We start from the raw sequence: 25,937 nt of genomic DNA, 5'->3' as shown, positions 1-25,937 counted from the left end.
AAAGGACTTTTGTACTTGAGGGGATTAGAGGGCAGCAAGTAGCTCAGAAGCCTTTGGAATATCATAAAAACATAGACCTGCATAAAAACAGGTCTTTAAGAAAAAGAAAAAAAGAAAAAAGAAAACTTGACCATAGAACTGTGCTAAACTGGCAGCCCCCTTTCTGCTTCTCCCCTGCCACGCAAACACCTGACGCACAAAGGGAGTCACATGCGGGAGGAGATTATGATGCCGTGATCTCGTCGTGAATGTTGCATTATGGTTTCCGCATCACTCTAAGAGCTCCCTTGGCACTTGTGCTTACAGCAATTTGAATTTCTCTGGCAGCTAGCTATGATTTGTGACAGATTCCAGCCTTGCTCTTCATTGAGGGAGTATACTGGCAAGTGCTTGAGGTATTTACCATGGAGGTCGGAAAGAGGAAAACGTTCTATTTGGCAGCTACTAAGTTATCCAAAACAGTTCTTTTCAGTGGCATCATTTTGTGTTTCTTAGTAAAAGTTGTCTCACTATATTACTCTACTTGGAGGATTGCTCTGGTCACTATGATAGTGAATCCCTGTTAACTATAATCAATATTATGAATGAATGCATCACTAACTAAATGCTCCACGCAGAGCTACAAAGACTCTTTTGCTGGATTGTACAGTAGTTTCTGGCATGAGTGAAGTTTGCCTACACATTCTTTATGCAACTAAATTTGTTTGTTTCATTTGGAAAATCTTAAATTGAAGAAGAAAATTATCTGTTTATCCTGGAAAATACCTTTAGCTCTTCTGAAAAAATAGGGCCAACAGCCGGGTTCCCACGTTTGGCCTTGGATCCCTCAGGAGTTTACAGATCCAAAGCCTCTACATTTGCAGCAGGCAAACTAGTTTCCAAAGCTGGCCTGCTCTTATGCAAAGACTGTTCTCATTATGTCTGTTCTGCCACAAACTCATCAACAGACATCTGTGCGCAGAGCTTCCCTAAAACTCTTCTGGTCTGCAGACTCAATCTTATCTTGATTCCTTCCTCATTCCCATACGTGAGTATTTTAGGTTGGCCCCAGGGAACAGAGAGCGCCCCGCAGCAAAGCCTACGCGCCGAGCACAGGCATTCGGAGAACAATGGCAACACGCTGCTTGGCTTGGCGTGAACCGATGAATGAGAAACTTAATAGGGAGATACTGCACAGCCTACAAAGAAAAAAACCTGCATTTAACAAAGAATGAGGTTGACCGGGTTTAGGCTAATAAGGTTTGTACCTTATCCAGTAGAACGAATCCAAACTTCTATTCACATGTAAAAATAGCCTATCGATTATAGCATATTTCTTCCTCCTTGGCCCTGTTTTTCAATTATTTTATTTTAGACAATAACTTTGGCAAGTTCTTTTGTTAACACAGTTCCTGTTATTTTAAAAGCAACTGATTCTGTGGCCTGTAGTTATCATCTGCTACTTAAAATATGTACATGAAAGAATACATAAGAGATGTCAGGTGCACCCTGGGGAGGGTAAGAATGTCCACATGGTCCTGGGTCTTCTACAAGTAGCAATTTCTGGATGAATGGGTGAGAAACATTATTTTGCAAATGCAGATGTACTATGTCCAAAAAACACAGAATAACATATGATTTAAGGATTAACTCTGTGATCTATCAAGCATTCTTGACTCAGGGTTCTAAACATCAGAAACACATCATCAAAAAAAAAATCTGAAACAAAAAACACTGACCAACCTTTATACTTCGGTTATGTTTACACATGAAGATAGGATTTTAAGTATGTTTTTGCAATGATTCAAGATTTTTCTTCAGTTGCTTATTTAATTGATTTTTAAATATTAGACCCATCCAGTCTTTAGAAACTAATAAAATATTGCAGGTTTGATTTATAAAAAAATAGTGCAGTACAGTAGGCATATTGTGGGTCTATTGTTGCTCTCTCACAGAAAAGGTGGAGCTGGAATACATGTTAAGTACAATTTCAAACAGAAAAGAAAACCATAATATACTGGTTATACATCGTGATTTAGCAATATCTATCCTTAAAAATATACATACTTCAACTACATTATTATTAATAAAGAACATAAAAATGAAAGTAACAAACTAATGAATTCCATCACCTTTGAATATTCAATGGAATTACATGAAATATGTACATTTACTTGATCTACTTATTGATCATTGTTACAATATGACTGTATCTACTACAAAAATACAGGTCACAGACAGAGTTTATTGAAAAATTTTTCAGTGTGGAGGGGGTTCAAAACTAAAAAAAATGAAAGCCTATATAAGAAAGTAGAAATAAAATGTAAAAAATACAAAACTAGTGCTTTTTATAAACTAAGATTGCCAGTTTGTTGAAAGAGATGGAAGAGAAAGAGATCAGCAATATATGAGAATATGTATCAGTAAGTTTGGCCCAACCGTTAGTCCTTCTCACTATTTAAAAATGTGAAAATATTCCATGAAACTGAGATATAGCATTATTAGTGGGAACAACCATTTGTTTAAAACAGAATTCATCACTTGGTGTCCAAGTGGGGAAAATCCCCATATCAGATACAATGGGGATCATTGGATTTCATCCCCATATGAAATAAAATGAACAATTATATGAGGTCAAAAAAACTTCTTATTTCAGATTCTAAATCATCACTGACTGATAAAGACTAGACAGGAACTATTCATGCACAAAAGAAGATTTATTCTGTATCTGCCCATTGTCAGCTTCTTGAACTTTCCTCTGACCACTGTGGTGACTGATCGGATACCATGACAAATTCATCACAAATCCACGCCAATGTGGAAATACTATGTTAGTCTGATATTTGAGAAACTGTCATAACTGGAGAATGCTTTAAAGTGTTTACAATGACACCATAAAGATGTCATTACTATAAAGACAAATCTTCTTCACATTTTGGTTAGAATGACAAAAATATTTTAATTATATTAGCATTGCCCAAAGAGAAAAATTCTTTACCTAAAAGTGACATTGTGCCTTATGGTTAATAATATAGGATTCAGAATATAGCTAATACATATTTGTTTATACAAAATACATTTATATGATTATATATAAAATACATCTAGACAAATATACTAATATATATTAGACTATATCTGGCTACATGAATGTTCAATGACTAAAAATGGTATGTTCATATCAAATTTATCAAAGGGTTGAAAAAATTTGTAAGTTAAGTTTGAAGGGGAAAAAAATTAAAACAAATATAAATTATTTCAGTATCCTTGATACTAATTAAAATATTTAAATTAGTAATTGTACTCTTTCTCTCACTTTCTGTCTTTTTTTTTTTTTTTTTTTTTTGATTTGCCAAGAAAGAGCTGCTGACTTATTCATTTCAGTAAGTAAGAAATTTCTCAACTTCCTTGGGTGCTCAAGTGCAAGAATATTTTAGACCCCATCTTTGCATATTACTTTATCTTTCAGTGGTAATTAACAGAGTCTTAATCTGGCTAATGTTAATGACCACTGTTCTTTCTTTAAATCCCAGTTAAACCAAGCTTATTAAGGGCCAATTAAAGGAAGTCTTATGTGATCTGAATAACACTTAGACCAATTTTTAACAGCTATAATTCTTTATTTTAGATGATAAGTGTGGAAGAAAACCCTTTTCAATATGGTCTTTGTATGTTTCAAAATAAACTTTCAATGGTATTCTGGGAGGGGTGGGGGAATCTTACTCAGGGTAGAAAAATTCAAAGATACAGCTGGAGATTTTGAAAAAAATCAACTATGGTGTACTAATTTCATTCTTTCTCTCACATAAAAAAAAGTAGTATAGTATTAATTTCCACCTAATTTTTCAGAATGTTATGGAATGAGAATAACACTTTGCAATCAGTTTCCAAATGGTAGCAACACAAGTCTAAATTTAAATTAACCAAGTACCACTGAAAAAAGAAGGAAAATCTCACTTATCATTTGAGTAGGAAATGGAATATTTTTATCTAACTCTGAAAGACGGCTTTGTGGTTTGGGGACAATCAAATGTTTTTTTCATTGCTTGACTGAATATAATTTTCAACTGCTGACTTTTTAAAAGCTTCTTTATTCTACTTATGTCTAAGGTGACCATTCTACAGGTGCTTTGTTGTAAATTACATCCCACCATTTCTCACATTGCTAAGACTTCGCTCATTGATTAACTTCACCATTACTTCCCTCTCCATCCGGACAGAAGCAGTAATGCAATCTGACTATTGCTTCTAGCCATTAAACAAAATGATTCTATTGCTATTACTCTCTAAAATCAAAGCATCCTAAAGCTAACTTATGCTACAGCTAGTCACCATCAGACATGGCCTTTGCATATTCTGCAGCACAACTGAGCTAACTCCATGGTGACAACTCTTAAATGCTGTAGTAGCATCTCAAAGTTCCATGGTAACGTCAATTCGTTATTGTCTCTAAAATATTCTTCATCCCCATTCTTCCCACTCTCGTACAAACATATTCAGCCCGGACTTACAGCAGAAAATATCTCTGATGAGAAATTGATGGGTATTCTTAACAATAAATCCTGAATGTTCCCCAGATAATTTGGCTATAACAGTCCTTGGCCTCTAAAAGAGCCATACACAAATCATCTTCCTGTTCTGATAGTAGTATAGAGGAAAACTTGCATCTGGACTCCCAGCTTTCAGTGTCTCATTTGTTTCACTCTTCTTCATGATCAAGCTCACTTGCCTCTGCATTCAGTTTCCCATCTAACTAGCTATAAGCTAGACCTCAGCTTTGACATTTTGTGTTCTTGTTCCTGGCTCTACGGAACAATACAGCTGTATTGCAGCTGCGAACAGTATTATAAAAACAAAACACAACCCCTTTCAAAATCAACAGCAGAATTTTGCGGAAGATTATGAGGCTGCAAGAGTACAGTGTTTTCTTTGCTTTACAGAACTCATCTGATAAACCAGAATTTGTGATTACTACTACTGCAACAGGAAATTTATCATAAGGAGGGGAGAAAGAGGGTAAACAGAACACTGCAAAAATTTTAGCAAACTGCAGCTAAACAGGAATAGGGCAGTAAACTGCTGTCAGAATATTACATCAAAAAATCCAAATCTAGGAGAGGTCACACCCGTAGTACGGGCCACAAAGAAATTTAGAAACCACAAATAAATTAAAGTAAGTTTAACTTAATTCCCTACAATTCACGTCTGTTAATTTGACAAATCTGCTTTTCCAAATGGAGCTCAACAAAAGACAGATGACCCAGAGTCTTGGCCTGCTCTGTGTACATCTCCATGTGAACCCCACAGCAACAGCAATAAGACATAATAGAACAGCTTGCCAGTCACTAAACAAAAGGAGACCATACTCAAAAGTATCCTTAACTAATGGGAACTTTCCCATCCTGACATTTCTTTCCCTCTTGGTTTCTTCTTCTCTTTGTTTTTCTCTCTCACCTTTTTCCACCACTATCACTAATTATTACACATCACTTTTGGATTTCATGAAAGAGCCTTCTTTATGCCTTTTCCTCCATTTAAGACCTCAGTTGTATACCAAGGAGTTCAATCTCAGATCAGGGGCAGTGATATTCCAATGAAATCTTGTTTGCAGTATTTGCACAACAGCAGCTCCTTGTGTGCCACATGACAACTCTGACATGTGTGAGGATTAAGGTTAAAGCCTGCAAATAACTTCATTTTTACTGATTCCTAAATTTATATATATTTAATTTTATATATATATATATATATATATATATATATATAAAAATACATATGTGTGTGTTTGTGTATATGTGTATATACATATATATATAAAATTACACGTGGATCATCTCATCTTCTTTGGGTAGAAGTAACTTAACTTACTTTCCTAAATAAACTCAGTTCTGATATATAAGTGAACCTCTTTCCTCAACGTTTTCCAATACTTTATTTTTGGATAAAAGATTTATTAAAAACAAATTTTCATAACTGAAGGCTTTAGGATACTCATAGGAATTACTGGGATTTGTCACAGCAGGTGAATATCGCACTAAAGACTAATATGATGCATGAGGGATACTCTTTCTCTTTTCTGCTGTGACTGCTGGACCTTTTTGCAGGACTCAAAATTTCCAAGGGCAGGCATGGACTGTTTGCATGTTACTGCACCTGAGGATTTGTGCAAGTGAAATGGAATCAGTAAGGCATGAAATTCCCTCCATACATCTCCTCTTCACTCTTTTAAAGACTTCCTAATATGTTGTGCTGGAGAAACAGTATTTCTTTTCTTTGGAGGGGACAGAAAGAGAGGGGAAGGGAAGGAAGGCTCCAGTTCAATTAAAAGGCAGGACCAAGAGCCTGTGACGCTGGAACATGGCCCTCTTCCCTCCCAGAAAACAAAATAAGCTACAAAAGAGAGAACTGCGTATACACTCAATTTTCCGCTTTCTGAAGTGTTTCAAAAATACATCAGAAAATGCTAGTACTGAAGAATGCTGTTCATTGACATCTTTGTGATGTCTGGTTAGCATTGCTGTACTAACAGCTACCAAGTCCAGCCACACTTGCGCTGACTCCTACAGGGCCTTTTATCTGTCTTTTGACAATATTCTTCAGGACAATCAGGGTATCTAGTGAATCCCTGAACTAGCTCCTCACTCAGCACTAGCTCAGCTCTGGGTATCTAGACTGCCTTTGGGCAAGACCAGGAACAAGAATTGTTGATAACAGGCACCTTGGTGCACATGCACCTGATGCAGCCACCGGAGTGGGCTCATCATGGTTTACTGGTTAGGCTGCAAGCCATGCTAACTGTACTATTTTCCATCTCTCAGAGTAACGCTATGTCCATATGGTATAATACTCTACCTAAAAATGACAGAACAAATTTGAGACACACAAAGATAAATTCTCCTGTCTGCACTGATGATATCATTACTCCATATCCATTCATAGATAAATAAACAAACAACAATCTGGTTTCACTTTTGTATAAAGAAAGTATTGCTAATTCTGACCCGCACACAACATCGCTTGAAGAATCTCATATATTTGCAACAGTCTTGATGTAGCACATCTCTGAAAATAAAGTGAATGGGGACTCCTAAGTTAGAATGAACCACAGAAACATTATGTGGCTTCCAACAGGAATAATATAGATTTCTCTTTCATTAAAGACAAAAGTTGAATCTAATGTATTAAAAAAGTTTGCATGTGAGAAAAGAACTAGGCAATTCAGAAGAGGAGAAAAGAGATTCAGTTCAAATATCCTGCACAAGAGACTAATGCAATTACCTTAAGGACACATCTAATGATGGTTTTCTGTGAGTTCTGCAGTTTCCAGGAGATATATTACTGATAACATCATCTGCTTTCACCCCACATTGCATAGGGTGAAAAAATAGATTAGATCTTCAGTATACAGTGCAGGGTGGAAAAGACATGGATTCCTCTTTCAGAAACTCTCCATCTCTCATTGCTCCTGACTTCCCACTTGCTAATTTAAACTTCTGGACATATTCCTGTCTGGATATATCCTTCTCCTTTTTGTCTGTCGCCTTAATCACTCTCCCTCCATGTAACTGGGAGCCTTTTTTTTTTTTTCTTTTTTCCTCCCTACTAGAGTCAGGAAGGATATTCTCTCTTTAGAGTTTAAAGGATTTTAAAGCATCTTGGAGGTCTACTTCAACTGACAGGAAAATTTGGAAATAATGTAAAGTCCTAGCTATTCCTTCCTAACTTTAAAGGACCTGTAGTAAGCACAGCACAACAACAAATGAAACATGGAATTTTGCTAGCAAACAAAAAGGTACAAAGGTCTCTCTTCCACAACCTCTGCCTTGCTGTAGGAAGGAGAAAAGAGATAGGTATATTGAAGAAGAACTGAATCCTAGGATAAATTGAGAATCTAACCAATCCTATGGCAGGCTCGTGTAGTTGGAGAGACTGGGAAGATATGCCCAGCTTTTCAGTGTTATGTGAATAAAATTGCAGCCTGCTGCTTAAAGCCATTCCTGTGTCTGTCTTCATTCACTTGTGCATCCTAATCAAGTGCCCATTTAAATAGATTGGTGGTGTTTTAAGCTGCCAGTCACAAAGATGAAATTTTCCATTGTGAAGTAAAAAGAGTTAGCTGTATAGATAAAATACTCATATATAAGGAATAATACTGGCAAAACTTTTATCTATGGCTCATTTCAAACCTGGCATATTTCACAGTAGAGAATGAATTACAGTGCCCATATAGGTAATCAGACACAGAAGGGGGAAAAAGAAACCACATAATAAAGAAATACTTAATACGTGACTTTTAAGGCCTGCTTTTGTCATCTAATTCTAAATATTAGTTTCAGAGAAGGATACATGCTAGAAAATTAATATCATAGGTAATCTATAGACCACTTTTGGCTAATTTAAAGCTCTAAACTATATTTGTTTTCTATATACATTTCTTTCTTATTATTCTCAATATGATACTCTCAGCACAATAAGAAGGATATTACCAGCAGCATTTTCAATCACGGGGGCTATATATTCAAAAGCAATCAATAAAAACCACACAGTGCCTGACAAACAACTAGTCAAAGGAATCATTTTTCTCAGATACTTAGCAGTATCCTTTTAAAGTAATTGCTTTTGGTCAATGTTACCCGTTATCATTTGGTCTGCTCTTTTTCCAAAATAGAATGGATGTCATTTCCATTAATATTTCAGCTGCCTATGAAGGTTTTTAAAGTGCATACTCCACAAAAAAGGGGATTTTTGTTTCAACTTCAGTCAACTAACAAAGAACTCTAAAATGTTATAGAATAGGTAGTGTCATATAGCCGAGCTAAAAGGTAATTTTAAAGGACACGATTACAGAATATATCCTTTGCCCTCCTTTTCACTCAACACAAAACTGTTAACTCCAATAGAGCTGAGTAGAGATGACAGACTTTGGCCTCGTCTATCAGTGCTAGCAAATAGTATTAGCGGATAAATACGCCCAATATACTATCTAAAATAATGAAATCAAAACTGATTCATTATTATAGCTTGCTTTAGGGATGCTAAAGAAAATCTTACTACAGAAACCTAACCTTGTCTGTGACAGCATGGTAGTTGCTGCCTTGTGCCAACCGATCATTTAAATATGCCCAGAAAATACTGAAAATACACAGTGTAATATGTAAGTGTACAGCTGGGATACCAAATTAGATTAGGCTATGCAACGAACGTATCTTTTCAGTTGTAGTAAAGCCTCAGAAACTGTCTAGTTATGCTTTGTGCTAAATGTTCTGGAATGCTGCCAAGGCACTTCCAAACATTTCTGAGTTCACTTTTCCAAAGAACTCTTTTAAAAATCAATTAGTAGTGAAAGTCTTTCAAATGTAAGTGTTTTAAAATGTCAAGCTTGTATTTCTTTTTCTTTCCCTTGTTGTGCATCAATGGCGGTATTTTGAAACCTTTATATTAAATTGATCATATTCTCTAATTAAGCCTGTAAAGAGAACAATATGCGCAGGCAATTTAAAATGCATATAACAAAAGGTTCATTCTTCAGAAAAAAAAATGAAATAAATAAATAAGAGTGAGAGAGATGCTGTAATTTTCTTAAACAAGGATGCCCAAGACATTTGTATTGATTTCTGAGTGATAAATGTTTTCATCATTACAAGGCAACTGTAGAAGAAATAAATACACTATTTAGAAATTCCTGGATTGGAATATTTTAAGACCACACTACAGAAGTGTTTCTGGAGTTCAATTATAAGTGTTGAGAAGAGCAAAGAAATGAAGGAAGGGTTATTTTAAATATTATTCATAAAAATACAGAAGAAACATAAAAAATAAAATACCAAGTATAGTAGAGAGCTTTAATTATTAACAAAAAAAGATAATCTTGAAGGACTGGTACTTCTCACTACAGTTTGTAGCACAGGGAAGTATACACCTTGGCATCCTGTTGCATTCCATGAATTTTGCAAGACAGCTCTACTATATAACAGAGAAGTTTTAAATATATATTTTGTCCCTATGTCACATAGTCTGTTTGCAGTGTTTCATTCAATTAAGTGCCCAAAGGTTTACACAGATAGCAATTGATTGAAATCATTTCTTTATGTGTAACACATTTATATTAATTGGTTTGTCCTTTCAAGTTGTGTTTATCTCTTCATTTCCATCACAGTTTCAAAGGTCACTCAGTTCCATCTATAAATCCAACATGACAGAGATTAGTAAAAGAAATAAAGGAACAACTAAATGAATGCATCATCACACAATCACACATCTCACAATTCATTTATCATATTAATAAATAATGCTGTCAAATGCTTACTGGTAAGTTTGTTTGCTATCACCAGAATATTTCTGTCAAGATAACTTAATCAACATTTTTTATGTATTGAGAAAAATATCTTAATGCAACATATTGAGGATCAGCATATTAAACATTTGTTCCCCAGATCCAAAACTGTTTGCAAACTGAAAGTTGTTGGTTTTCTTTAATTGCTCTATAGTTGTCTAACAATAAAGTTCATCTCCGCATAGGCAATGTATTCTCTTCTGATTGCTGGGATAAGGCAGTGTTATAAAATCCAAGATGCTCGAAAGATGTGAAGCTGAGTGGCTAGGAAGGGTTCTCTAAGTCCCCACTTCTCTTCCTTCTTCACTAAGGCCTGCGGGGTGAAACTCTAACAGCAGGAAAATTCTTCTTTTTGTTTAAAAAAGCAGTGTTAAAAATATATATGAAAATCCCAGGGCCCAAAATGCCTTAAGCACTGACATCTAAGCTATTCTGGAGTAGGCCTTGCTCATGGAAAAGGATGCAAAACACAAGTTCCTCTCTGAAGTGAAACAAAAGCAAAGTTCAAAACAGCATTTTACTTTCTGGGTTGAGGAACTGCAATAATTTCCCAGGCCTTGTGCTTTACTTGTTGTAGATTAAGAAATAAATTAAAAACACCACAATGTAATAGAAATCTAAATGACTACAAATCATGGCAAGTCCTGTCACCTGTGTGATAAAAGTTCACTTTTTTAAGCAAATCTTCTGTAAAATATCTCTAGAGAAAAAAAAAAAAAAAGGTGCTAAATGGCTGAAGAGCCTGTGTTCAGTTTTGGGATGCAAGGTATGCTTTTTGGATCTTCAATTTCAATGAAAGTCAATGGCAGTGGCAGCATCAAGGTCTGCAGCACGCCACATTCATATCAAAGTTCTTAAAAAAAAGGAGAGAAAAGAAAAAGTGCTATGGGGCTTTTCTCTTCTAAAGAGACAGTTGTATACAGATTCTGTCACTGACAGGCACATCAGAGAGCAAGAAAGAGTCGAAACGAATAGGGAAAAACTCACATTTTGCAGCAGTGGAGAGATCAAAAGAGGTTACTTCTCCCTGCTGCTGTCCCAGGCATCTCCCCGGACAGCTGGTCTCCACAACTTGAAATATCTGCCTCCTCCTCAACAGCCTACAAAATCTCATGCTGCGAAATGGCAACGCATGCCTTCGTATTGTAAAGGTTGTCTTCCTCTCTTTGATCAGCCAAAAAGAGATGGGAGATGATCACCTTCCTTGTTAAAGAACAATCAGGAAAGCACCAAATATTGTCATTTATTAGGAAGGCCTTTTTTCAGAGTGACAGCAAGGGAACTGCTAAAAAGCACATGTGAATTTGAACACCAGGGGTCTGAAGCAATGCTAACACTCTGACTAGGTTTTTCTTTGTATGAAGTACATTTCTAGGTATTTTAGGTAGCTGTTGTAAAAGACCTGCAACAGAAATATATGGAGGAAAAAAATTTGCAAAAACTCAGTTAAAAGGAGGTAAGATAATATTGTCTCTTCACAAAACTGGTAGCATTTTGGTCAGTCTGGACAGAATTATTAAAAAATAATTTTGTATACACCTTGCCCAGAATGTTTTCTAAAGATACCGAGATGATCCAGCATGAGTTATAATGTTCTCAACATTGTCACTGCACTAAAAGTATAAATAATCTGTTTCTTCAAATCCTAGCAGAGCAATTCCAAAGTGTCAGACAAAATCTCTATCAAAAAATACAGCATTTTGGAAAGCTCATCAGCTCATTGTGCTTTGATCACTTAAAAAGAAAACAACTATCTTTGGTCTTTCTCTTTTTGTCCCCTATGCAGATTACAGGCCCCTAGCCCACAAATGACCCCAAGGAAGTAAGTGCACTTCTTGGCTGAACAATTTATCAACAGCTTGAAGTGACAGGAATAGTGATTCAATCCTGCATTTCAGCGTATCAGATGTAGGCCACATTCCTCAGTCTGCAGAACCAGAGAGGAAAAAAGTCCCTGTCGCATTTGCCCTTTCATAGAGATGGAAATATTATTAGAAAGGACATAAACAGACTAATTAAATCACAGCAGTATGGCTGAGATGACAGCTGGTACAGCGTGTGACTGAGCCGATCCATATCTGTGAGCAGGAGGCACTTCACTTCCAATCCATTCGCTATTAGGTGCTCTCAGGCTTGCTGTGCAGACATTAAATAATAACATATCATTTCCAAGGCTAAAATAATTCAAAGAAGTAAAAAAGGATTCTAACCAAGAAACCTTTTGTGTAACAGCAAAAAAAAATAGGGAGGAGGGAAAGAAAAAAATAATCATTTACCATGCAGTTCTGTTTTTGAGATAAAGATGTAATAATGCCATTACCTTTCATCAGCAGGATCCTTGAAAATCAACACTCTTTGCTTATCATGCTGTGAAATACAAATAGAGCTAAAGGCATGGTCCACAAGGCACTGCTGCAGCTATATTAACTAACAGATCTGCCCTTTGTGAAAGAAACCGTATCCGTTTCATTAGTGCAGACTCTAATTCAAAACTGTTGAAAATGAACTGCACATACTGTTTTAATAACAACATTCCTAGTCGTTATCAAACTAGTAATTCTCTCAGCACTGAGTAAATGTAAGGGTCTGTGTTTCTGTTATGACCTGCTGTTAAAGAAAACCATGTTAAAATCCTTTCTGTTCCCTCCTGTCTGGTCCATCAAGTATTCCTATTGTCTCAATCTTTACTGACAAAAATATGCAGAGATTATCCAAAGTATCAGCAACCACGTATTGTATTATTCAGTTTTCTTTTTCACTTAGCATGATATTAAGCTACCAAATGGGTCAGCTGTGCAACAACTGGCTCCTCTCATTGTACTTTACGAGTGTTGACTCGAGACACTGTTTTTTTTGTTTGTTTGGGTTCTTTTTAATGTAAAAAGAGAATGCTACCCCCATACAAAGGGCCAGGCTCAATGAAATGGGTAAATTGCTTCTGCAACATAAAAGACTATATGAGACTGTGTAAAAGCTGGATTTTTAAGAGGTCATGAGGCTTCCTGCTTGGCTTGAACAGATGGAAAGTTATATTGGACTTAAGGTACTTTCTCCTCCTGTCCATGCAAGCCCTAATGCTGCATTTTAAAAATAATCAAATAACCTATCAAATAGAGTGAACAATAAGATGGGCAATATGCTTTAGGAAAAAAAAATGTAAAAATTAAAACTTGGTTTTCTACAGAAGTACCTTTTTCTGGGGTTCCAGTACTGGAGTCATCAGAAATGAGCAGGACTGGCTGTCAAGACCAGGCTGCAAACGAAGAAGCTGACATGCATACCTGGCAGATGTAACCTAAGAGCATGCCCACTTCCCTAGCCATAACGTCATGTGACGGGCTTTAAGAAGTACGAAGAAATTCTAATCTCTAGGATAAACTGCCTACATCTTCAGAGGACTGTATCCCTCCCAATATTTCTGTCTGCTCCCTCCCTCTTCTGCACATACTAATACATTTCATATAAAACACATAGATTTTCACATTCTGGTTTTCGTAGCAATCTGACTCCAGTTATCTGCTTTGTCACATGTAAATGGATTTCTTGGTCATAAAATACTGAAACTTTAGAACCTGAATCTAAACTACCAGAGTAGGAATCCCCATATAGATAGGGTCAACATCACTGATAGGAGAAGGCCTATAAAATGAGCACTGTTTAAGAACTGCCATAGTACATTTTTCTTCACGGCCAAAAAGACTTAAGAAAATTTCTTCCTAGAGATGCCTAACTTGTGCCCTGTATTTGCTTTTCTCCAATAACCAGAGGAACTCTAAATAACCGTGCTCCCTTGAACACAGACACCAGAGCAGGTACCTCAGCACAGGCAGACGCTGTATGTGTGTTAATATAGCCTTAGTCTCCAGAAAGGATTTTTTTTTTCTCCCAGGATATCCTGATTAAACAAAACCCTCCAGGATTTATCTTGATTATCAAATTACCTTTAAGCCCAAAATGATGTGTTGCATAGTTCACATCATTCTGGAACTGACATACCCCAAAAAGAAAGGATACACTTCAGAAATGCCTGTATTCTGTTACAAAAAATGAAGGAAGTTTTTTTTTGACCCCTTGTGCTATATATGACAGGACATAATAATAAAATATTATTTCAATATTTGTATGACTAAAGAGAATTTTTTTTGATGTACAAACCTTACTTTCTGAGACTGAACCGATAATCACAAGGTTTAGTGTTTTCGTTTTTAAACGTAATTTCTAATTAGTATTTGGGAAAGATGATCCTATCAACTATCATAACTACTCAGCAAAATAAGATGTATGCTCAGCTTACATTTTTTAATAAAGCACTTCTACAGTATTATTTTTTTGCATAAGTATAGACACTGCTGATAATAAATAATGACAAAATAAACAAATAAAAGCATTAAAAATTCAAATTTTTTCATACAAAGTCCTACCAAAAAGGAAAAGGACCATAACAATAAAGCACATATATTGAAAACGTTCAAAATGAAAATTAAATTATCTATCTATTTATCCAATTAGGACTATTTTGCATGGAACAGGAAGTAATTTAAATGTAATCAAACAGTACAAATACTCTGTTTTTTATATTAGTGACAAGACAGATTTGATCATTTAGATTTTTCCGTGAACTTCATACAGCTTTAGATCCAGAGCATAATTTTAAAAACTTGTTCTCTCAACATGCTTCACATGGGTAAAATAAGTTTTTTTAGAAATCAGAACAAACTTGAAAATATAATGTTTATTTACAAATAGTTTTCTGAGTGAATATCTAAACTCCTCGCCTGCTCTTTCTGAAGAGCAGATTTTTCTTCTTTTTCATCTCACTCAGTCTCAACTACAATTTTTTCATTACTGAGTTACTGCCTTGGAAAAGAACTGTTCACTCATTCACATTTTATTCCTGAAAATCTTAATTGCTGACACTGACAGTGAGATTCATCTATTTAACTTTACGTATCTACAATTTAGACATTTAAGATCGTTCCTTTAGGCTCCTGTTGTAGTCAATGGAGAAAAATAAGGACTTTCAAGGTGCAATTTTTCTGACATATTTTTGCCATCTACTTCAGGATGAGATGGATCACCCCTACAATTGCACAGTTCTGCCTGTTGAGTCTAAGGAGAGTCTAAAGTAACTAACACGGATGCAAATGCATACATTTCTTCAAATGAAATCCCATAGTGAGGATTTAATCTAGATCAGAGACTCCTCGTTATAACACAACTGACTGTCCAACATGAAACGCTGAATCTTTGCTAATAATTCCCTTAATTCGCTAACTGGTGTTCTTCTCATAACACCCAATTCATTGCCTTGTTTAGTAAATTTAACAATCACAGTTAAAGGCTAGAGAAGCAGATTCTGCAAGTCGGAACTCCATATATATTCTGTTGATAGATTAACGTAACATTTTAGTCACGTAATTCAAGATTTGTTTTCCCTGTGTTACTATAAAGACAAGTAAAATTCCGAAACAAAGTTAAGCGACCTGACTATAGCCAAATTATCTGTTTCTGGTGTTCTGTGCATTCCCAAAGCACTGTTTTACGAAGGCCTTCCTTTAGCTTGAAATATGATGTGCTCAACATTTGTCCTTAAGACTATATGACTATGCCTTTGCTATAACTTACGCAACATTTTTCATCCACAGATCTCAAAGACATTTACAGAAATAGATACGTATCACTGACAAGCATTTGCCTTACATCCCACAATGTTGAAGTTACATGTATGGTCTTGTCTTTAAAAGTTTCAGTGCTAAAAGAATTGTTATGTATCCTACAATAAGCACGGAAATACTGTGAATAATACTTTGAGTCGGAAGTTATTGTTCGTCTTATTTTCAACTTTGCATGAGATTTTTTTTAGAAAGGGATCACATTCATCTGCCTGGGAATTTACACGAACAGTTTACATTAGCAGAAAAATACATAATAAAAATAACTAAAATAAAAAGAAAAATCTTTCAGTGTTTAATCTGTTAAACAATAGCAAAATTCTTATGAACTAGTGATACTGTCATTGAACTGGAGAGAGTTTTAGAACAAGCTCGCTCTGGCTTTTTCACCCTATGATTTGGAATCTGCTCACAGTACTGCCAGCTTAACCAAAAAGGATTAACTCTCATATCCAACTGAGAACACAGATAATTCTCAGTAATTGGTAAAAAATGAAGATGAATGGGGCTGAGAGATAAGGAGCAATTAGCTCATCAGCAGTTACAGCTGTGCACTCAATCCGGATCCATCTCTTGAGTCTCGGCCCCTTTTAAAGAACCCAAGCAGAATAAGCACAGGACACCCCCTCCCCAAAACCCTGCTGTACCTGCCCGTCATTTCTCTCTCTTCCATTCTATTTCCCTGCGATGCAAAGACACCTGTCATAGCATTCTGTGTAAATTACTACCTCTCCCAGGACCTGTATCTACAGCCAATCTTCTTTTTACACTTAAAAAAAAAAAAAAAAAAAAGGAGGGGAAAAAAAAGAAAGAAAAAGAAAAACCCGGAAACCAAATGACTACTGTAGACACTCTTAAGTTCCCTGTCAATCGTTTCATTATAGCAGCATCATCTGTTTGAAAATATAAGCAATTCCCTCATCTAATTATAGGGAGGATTTGAGGTTCATTAACATTGCCAAGGCAGAGAATCAGATGTGCAACTGCAGAGCTGTGCTCAGTGGCCTGCATTCTCCGTTTCCTTTTATTTGCTTTCTCAAGGTCTCCAAGACTTTTTCCTGAAACCATAAAAGTAATTCTTTCCTTTAAAATAGACACGTGTGTTTAGAAAAAGGAAATGACTGCATTTGGTACTGTTCTATTACTGGGGAGGTCACCGGAGAAAAATAATTTAACCTAAATCTTTTTTATCTCTGATTCGGGATTAAAAAAAGAAAACAATAAAAGTAAGCAAGCAATCATTAATTTTGGACAACAGATCACAGCATACCTCACATTCGTCTCATAATTTTAAGTGCTGCAAGGTAATGTGGATGAATAGGAAACCTAACACGTCAAGAAAGCCTGTTAATTTTCAACACATTTTGTGGTTGTTTATAGATTAACATGCTCGCCAAGTTTAAAATGTTGCCTTTTATTTCCTAACTGTGTTCAGAAACCAAGAACACCAAAGTCTTTATGATTGCTTCACTTCCTTAAAGAAATAATGGCATTTTTTTTTGTATGAATGTAGTTTAAACAATGACATTTTCTTGGGACATCTGTTTTGAGATCACATTTTGAATAGATATGAACTCATTTCCTACTAAGCAAGTAATTTACTATTGTTGATAGTTGTTTACAAGTTCTATGAGTCAGATCTTAGCAAGCGGCAAAGGTCTTTACAAAGCCTTTGAGTATTCCCTAGACTGTATGCATAGTGTATTTATTACATAAAATCTTAGGGAAGCCAAAGTATAGAGACTGTTCTTTACTGCTTAACAAGTTATAGATAGAACAGCCTAGCTCACAGAAGTAATTTTAAACATATTTACTTTTAAAGGCTTCCTTCTTTTATTGCCTCAAGTTAATGAAGTATGATAGCAGGGCAGTAAGTACTTCAGCAGCAAGGAAATAATTGAGGTGCTCTACCTATCCATATCTTTGGAGTATCAGATGACAAATATATGACTGATCCTAATATCATCATAAGATGTTAATATGAAAAAGAGCAGAACCCCTCAATGAAACTTAAAGTTTGACCTTGTCACTTTCTTTGTTTTAATTCTCCAATTAAAAAAAGAACAGCATAATCTTAGAAACAAGACTGTATTTTGTTTGCTGCCATATGGAATCCATTTTTTAAATGAAAAAAAATAGTATTTTATCTATCCTTCAGGTTGTATGTAGAGTTGCCACTGAAAAGAACCCAGGACATTTTTCCTTCTTATCTGCAATGTAGCTCATATCAGCCAAGCTGTCACAAGACAGTACTTGATATAAACAAGAGATTGCAAAGACATCTCAGTAATCAATATTAGGATGGCTACAGTATGGAAGCCCCAACCACTGCATATCATTTATCTCAGCATCTATTTCTATGACCAAATGAAGCATTAATTCAAATCATAAATCTATGGTGATTTAAATCTGGGAATGAGCACCTGCCTGCTTTAATGATTTATTTTGTACATTTCAGTAAGCAGGAGATTTGTCCATATGAACTGACAGGTCACCTTCAGATGCCAGTAGCAGACTGTTTATCACCATGCAGACTAGCATCTCATCTTAGCAAGTAAATATTAAACTAAAAGAATCCAATTGATTGTGGATGGGGGAGAAAGGCGTTGCAGCCATATATTTTACTCAGTGTGCTAATACCTCACTCTGATTCCTCTGTAATTTCTTTTTTTTTTTTTCCCCCTTCTGAAATGATAATTCTGGTGGGAGGATGCAAGCTCAAGGTTACCATGCAAAACTGAGGATAAAAAATAATTACTTATTAGTATCATTGGCTTCCTTTAACTCCCTTCACTCACTAACCTTTTGGCCGTGGCTTCAAAGGACCAAGTTAATAAATTTGTGTAGTGCTCTGTATAATTATACAATGTTCATCTACAAAAATGACTTCTGTAAGTTACATTAAGCATCTGATTAAAACCAAAATGCAAAACAATTTGGAGGTAAAGCTGACGATTCAACTCAAGAACCTGCACTCTTCCGCATAGGCACAGGAAAAGGCTAACAACAAAGTATGATCACTCCAAGTACAGTATAGTGCCACAGTGCCTGCTACAAATGGGCTGAGATGTATTGATTAAGCTTTTACCTTGTATTTTATTTTTTTGTTCTTCAGTTTGGTCAGAGACATAACATAATTTAATATATAAACTAAGATCACATTATTTTGTTTTGTTCCTTCCACCTGCCAGCACTCTATACGGCAACGTTTCAAATTCCGGCTTGAAAACCCACCATTTAAATCATTAATGATATATGGACTTGATAATATTTATTTGAAAAAAATATAAATAACATTTGAATAAAACGCAACTAAAACTGCATACACACACCTACCGCAAAGCAACACATTTGAAACAAGGGGTTTTGCCACGATAATATAGTATGCAGACTTTCAAAAATTCAAATAGTAAGCAGAGATTAAACTCTTACTGAACTTAAGAATATCCTGGCATTAATGTTAGTAGTAATTACTTCTCTGATTCCATAAGCATAAACTAGACTGGACACTAGGTGGGGACCACTATAAAAGAAACAAATAAATACAAACCTATTTTTTTTAAGGTAACCTTAACAGCAACAGTGTAGTTCAATTTCATATGCATAAACATACTGTATTTCCAGAGACGTTCTTGATAGGATGGAAGTAATTGGAATACTGTTTACTGTATTCAGAAGAATTCTTTTTTTTTTTTTTTTTAATAAAATGAACTCAATTTTTCATTCAGTTAAATCAGGTACAAGTAGGTTTAGATGACTGAAAGGAAATTTTGACAATTACAATAAATAATCTTACTTCACAACTCTGCACTACTAAAAAGTAACTCGAATGACTCGAACATATTTTAAGTAGACAAAGCAATTAAGCTGTAGCTTAGCTAATAGTAGATTAGCTATCTAAAATATATCTCAAACAATTATTTTAAAATATAGTGAGGATTTTTTTCTCTTTTTTATTCAAATATTCATGTTTTTTATTCAAATTAAAATATTCCTTTCATCTTACAAGCACTTAATTTGGTCTGCATGTTGCTCATCTGATAACCTTACCTTGCCATAGATGTACAAGTGCCTCACAAATGCCAGCAGAATAACAGCTCCATAATTCAAGATCTGAATATTTTATTTCACATATGGATGCATCTAAGTCTTAAATTCAAATCAAAACTAGCTTCTAGTTCTATTAAAGTCTCTTTATCCTCATGGTTTGCATTTATATCCTTACTCTTTCTCATTACTTCACTTTTCATTCTGAATGTTAGGGGTCCCCTGGTCCTTCCAGTTCATTTGTACCCATCTCCTCCTCTCAAATTTCAAAGATACATGTTTTTTACCTACTCTTGTCTTCTTTCCAAGAGGACAGTTTTTTCACAAATATTTTAGGGACTGCATGTGTCGGTATTCGAGTACTACACATTTTTTCTTCACAACCACCAGAGCACCTTTTTAACAGCTTTTTCTTAAAAGCAAAACAAAAATCTGATCTTCACCTTACACAGTTATGTATAAATATTGTCATTGTTTAAAATAGTATGTACCTAGGAGAAGTTATTCCTAGAACTGCAATCCACATTATTTCTGTATAACAAACTAGCAATATCTACTAAATTATATAGAAACACTGTTCACAAACTCGTATCTATTTATGTTAAGGATAATGCATAATTGCATAATTATTGATCATTGAGACTAATTTCAAATGTATTTAGGAAATGAAAATTTAACAAGTAAACAAATAAAAACAAGAAAATTTAAAAAATCCTATCTTAAGCTGTTGTATTCCTATACACACCAATCTTGCCTGCAGTCTTCTGAACATACCTCTTTGTCATTGAATTTCTGTTGCTGAGTTAATACTGTCTCAACATGATAAAAGGAGCCAATACAATGAAATGGCATAACAAAACATTTTACAGCAGACACACACAGATGATTAAAGATTTAATCAACAACAACAAAAAGTTGCTGTAACTTTGAAGTATGCTTTAGCAAAACAAATTGGCCAAACAAATGAATAAAGTATACTAAAACAATTCTTTTTGAGAAAGAACATGAGTTGCTGATGGCTGCTTAAGAAATGGAAAAACCTGTTAACTACATTTTAAGAATGTGTTTATTAAAATAAAATATGATAGGAACCGCAGCGCATGGCAATAATTTATTGTGTATGTATGTTTTCCTTTTGTCACAGGGCACATGAAAGTATGAAATATTTTGCTTTCAAGCTTGTGTTCTGAATTACCTAAAGTTGATACCCAGCACACTGAGCAGGAGACATTGTTAAATTTCACTTTGACACCATAATCTGTCACCCCACCTGTACTTTGAAAAATGAACTCTAAGCAATCAAACCACTTTCTTTCATGGAAAATATTAACTGGCGTCTGCAGAAGTAACCTGCAAAGGGAAGAATGTTTCTGTAATCGTAACAACAGCGCCAAATGCTATTGTAAAGGTCAGCTACAAAATGAACCTAAAAACAGTAAGTAAAGGAAAACAAATATGCAATATTCTACCCCAAATCAAAGACTTCAGAAGAAAGTCCAGAAGAACCACTATTTTAATAAAATATCATATCATTACTGACATGTAAAAATACTGTCTGAGACTTACCAACACTTGAATTCAGATCTCCATTTTCAGAGTCTGCTCCATGCTGGTTACTGTTTGCATGATAGTTGGACATAGCTTCCAATTTAATTTTTTTCACTTTCATTGCTTCTGCTATGGCGGCATTGGTGGCAGCTGCTGCTGCAGCAGCTGCTGCTGTCAGGCCTACAAAGAAGTATGAACAAAATTTAATACACATTATTCTAGGACTCTTCATTGTTACTCTTCCTTCATTCCTTACTACAGAATTCAAAGGAAATGTTACAGTATTCCTCTTCTTTGATTTGGAAACTATCAACTTTTTCAAAGTTTTTATTTCACAAGCTTCACTCTTATTTAGCTAACTACTTCTATACATTCACCTAAATCTTAACTTCGTATCCGGTCTCTGCAATCATAGTACAATCGCAGCTAAGTAGCTACAAATACATGTATTCAGAAATCTAGCTTAGCCTGTAAATCACATCTTGAAGTGTCTTGACTATGAAAAGGCGAAAATGTAGATAAATGTACTCAGAAAAAAAAAAAAAAGAAAAAGAAAAAGACCCTTCGGATGTAAAATGTGTTTGCCATGTTAAAGACCATTCTACTTATGAATAACAGGTGAGAGAACTCAACCATTTCTTTCTAATTTTACACTTAACATCAAGGAGATGTGGGCATTTTAACAAGCCTTGTTAGAGGAAAAGTTCATTGATCAAAAGAACATAGGTAAAATACTTATTTTGCTTTCCCAAGATTTCAAGGAAGTAAAGTCTTTATCTGAGAGAAAGAGTGCAACCCATTTATCGCCAAAGCCACCTTCAGGAAGTCCAAATGCTATTCCTACCAAACAACTTTTTCTGCCATCCAGCCACTTACAAGAATGTTTTACAAAAATGGGGAAGGTTCTCCTTTTTCAAAGCAGTAGAGAAATCACCCAGTAATGCCGTCAACACCCAAACTTTGATAGTCTTTATTCAATGACTGCAGTCCCTAGACAGTGCAGGTATCCCCTCAGATACCTTTACACCAACCTCGGTGTTAACAGAGAGAAGTCAGGGTCAAAACTTCACAAGAGCTGCCCAGGAAAAGCTAGTCACTACTTTCTGCTTGCCCCACACTGTTGGCCCAGTAAGCAGAGATGGAAAGGAGGGCAGTAAACCAGGTAAGTTATATGCAATAACGTTACCAATCCCTCCACCTCGGATGCCACAGGATGAGAGCAGAATCTCAGGCTCCATCATTTACAATCAAGATTCTTGTCCTGACAGTGGAGATGGCTTGAAAAAAACCCAGTGCAATTAGTTTAAAGGTGGCTGCTTGTCTGATTTTCAGATACTCGCTCTCTGAGAGGTGTGAAGTGTCTTATACATCTCTAGAGGAATTAACTCAGTAACTTACGACTTGAATGCGCCCAGGCTGCTGCCCAGTGTAGGCAAACAAGAGTGCGGTTTAGCAAGAAAGACCAAATAAGCAAGCAACCCCAGGCTGCTGAGGTAAATAACCCTGGTATCACCGGTTTTGAGGCCCTCTTGTTGCTTCTGCCTCCTTAAATGGAAGATACTGCCATGTTTTTCACTCGCACAAAGCAAAATATCGCCCACAGGGGAGAACACAGATGGTTGGGCATCAGGCACCTCTGCCACCACAGGGGCAAGGAGGTGGCAAAAGAGGTGTTTTTTAATTTCTTACGTCTTAACCCAAGCTTGCCCTCTCTCATTTCTTTGCATGACCGCATAGAGGCGAGCAAACAGCTCCAGCCTCTCTATCGTCCTCATGAACAGGCTTCTAACACCTCCAAGTGTCGCTGGGATTACAAAGTAAGTGATAATCACATTCTGCATTGTCAGATCAATATTACTCACAAAACTGCTGTTTCAAGTAGAAGAAGATATGCCAAAAGTCAAGAGTCAAATCAGAAAGTGGATCAACATGAGGGTTTCATTTTATTTTAGCTTTTGCTACTATTACAAAATGTGCACGTTCCGATCACAAAAAGGTATTGACAATAACATGGATAGCTTCCAGTGATATTTTCGTCTTAGAGGAAGGATATGAAGTTATACATTATACAAATTTGGTTACAGTTCTTAAATTAGGCCACAGAAAAAAGGGATGGTGTACCTCTGAACTTTGGTTTGCATCCTGTGCTCATTAAACAATGCAATATCCTATACTTCCTTTTTTTTATATGCATCGCTGACAAGCTAAAACTATTATCTTTAAAGAGCAATCCTTCACAGCAATGTTCAAATGTGATACAACCCATAAATGCAACAGCAGGCCTCAAACTTTTGATTGTGACAGCCCTTGTAGACCAGCATTTTTAAGCACTTCCAAGTATTCGAATAAACACCATGTTAAACAGATATTCTATTGGACTTGCGAGCCCCCTCATAAATGTTATGTCTCACTGGAGTAATGACCTGGTTGCAGAACTGCTAGAATACAATCCCTCTTTTGTAACAAAATATATAAAAATATATACTTCAGTGCTTCACTCTAATGTAGGCCATAATGCTGCTCTCCAGAGGAGGCCATAACCTTTGCATAGGGACTAAGAAAATAAAATACAGACTGCTTAGCTCTCGAATATCAAAATAATGCTTGTGACCAGAAATGATAATTACAAAAAAAAAATCAAAAACTGAACTTCTGACTTCATTCCTTTTCTCATAAAACTCTGTGATTGAAATGATTGCTTTTAATTCTTACAGCAATTGTTTGAACTGTATGAATCTGAAAAATAGGTCTCATACATGGAAGCACCGGTTATTTGGGGAAAAAAATCTAGGTAAGGAATAATCCTCAGAACTGTAGCTTAATCCACCTCTTCACAGCAGTTCCAATCCAGCACTGTTTCTTCTGTTATTTCTGTTACTGCTTGACTGTACTGCTGGAGCAACACTAAAGCCCATGCATTAGGATCATGTATGGTGCTACACTGTGGTGTGATACAGTCAAAACTTTCTGTCTAGCAAAGGGCCTTACTTCACTACAGACCTTACCAACAGAAATTGCCAAATACAAACAGAAGAGACTAATAAACTGTTAAATAACAATTAACTGTATATTTTTAAATTCTAAATTTTAGAGTTCAAATTGACTTGAATGTTTTTTAAACTGCCTCTTCAAAAAAGCCTTTTGAACTAAACACTATTTAATATCACTTGACCCTTGTACTAAGCAGCAAAAGAATTTCCAAGCTGTACACTTTCCACTATAGACATTTTTCCTTGAAATACAAGAGGAGCAAAAGTCACCTAGAAAGGCAGATGAAATGGAAGGAATAATAAGAATCACACTAAGGAGCCACTAAGATCATTTTTATTCTTTACAAATATTTATTTCAGAAGTTAAAAAATTTCCAAGCCAAAATATCCTATGGCTTAAAGTCAATGATAGTTATCATTAATATTCTGAAATTGATAAGTTGTTTATGTCTGGCATTCTTCCTGCTGATTATGCAGTGAGACAGGCAGCTTTATAAATATCTCATCACTCCATCGTCACACAAATTTCATCGACAGTGCTCATGCACAGCTATTAGCAATATGAATCTAACCATTACAAGAGGAAAGAAAATCGAACATGTGGCATTAATACGCAGTCCTGGTTCCTAACCATCTGATAGGCAGATGGCGCAAAGCGGATTCTCCAGCTGAAATGAAGGGGCACATCATTTAAAACCTTGTTTGCATTCTAACTGATATCAGTGCCATATTGATATACATGATACATCATGGCAGTATTTGAACAATCTAGTTTGTTTCAGTCATAAATGTTTACAGCCTTGTTTTTTATCTTTAGAAGCATGTTCTGAAGAGCGTATTTTTAATTTATGAAACCTATTGTTTACTTCTGTTGAACCAGAAGATTAGCGAAGAGCAGGAATATTAAATTAACACAACCACAGCAGTATAACTAAGATGGATGAATAAAGTATGTTTTTTCAATAAAAGATGTTAGTAAAGGAATTAAAAAATTAGCCTAGACATTTTATGCATTAAATACATTTATTCATTTAAACCTTACAGCTTTTCTCCCATGTGACATACTTAGAACTTTAATGCTTTATAAAGCTATTCATTTAAATCTCTTACTGTGTGCAATTAATCTTGTCCAACAATTTAATTCAAAAAGCAAAACATCAGAAAGTAAAGTTCAATTCAACAGTCACGGCTCTGAAGTAATCTCAGTGTTGCTGACAGTTCCTATAGACTCATCAGCAAAAGTCTGTTCAAGGTGTCTTGTAGGAGCCATACGAATTTGAATTATAACTCAATTGAAAGCCCTCCAAGCCTTAGTAGGGACTCAGGAACAAGCAGCAGAACACCAAAAGAAGGCGTGAATGGTCCCCT

General features: G+C 35.5%; 1 protein-coding gene across 5 annotated transcripts in view; it reads right to left on the bottom strand.

The window, feature by feature from the left end:
* The window catches only part of DACH1 (dachshund family transcription factor 1), a 359,043-nt gene that overhangs the window by 149,537 nt on the left and 183,569 nt on the right, over positions 1–25,937 (bottom strand). For all 5 annotated transcript variants that reach the window (XM_062566918.1, XM_062566916.1, XM_062566914.1 and 2 more), the window contains exon 3: positions 21,598–21,759. In XM_062566918.1, the coding sequence (XP_062422902.1) occupies positions 21,598–21,759 (162 nt within the window). The remainder of the gene's footprint in view (positions 1–21,597; positions 21,760–25,937) is intronic.

This window comes from Rhea pennata, chromosome 1 (genome assembly GCF_028389875.1).
Source record: "Rhea pennata isolate bPtePen1 chromosome 1, bPtePen1.pri, whole genome shotgun sequence".
NCBI lineage: Eukaryota > Metazoa > Chordata > Aves > Rheiformes > Rheidae > Rhea > Rhea pennata.
The sequence above is the reverse complement of the archived record's forward strand: the minus strand, read 5'-3'. Positions and strand labels throughout refer to the sequence as shown.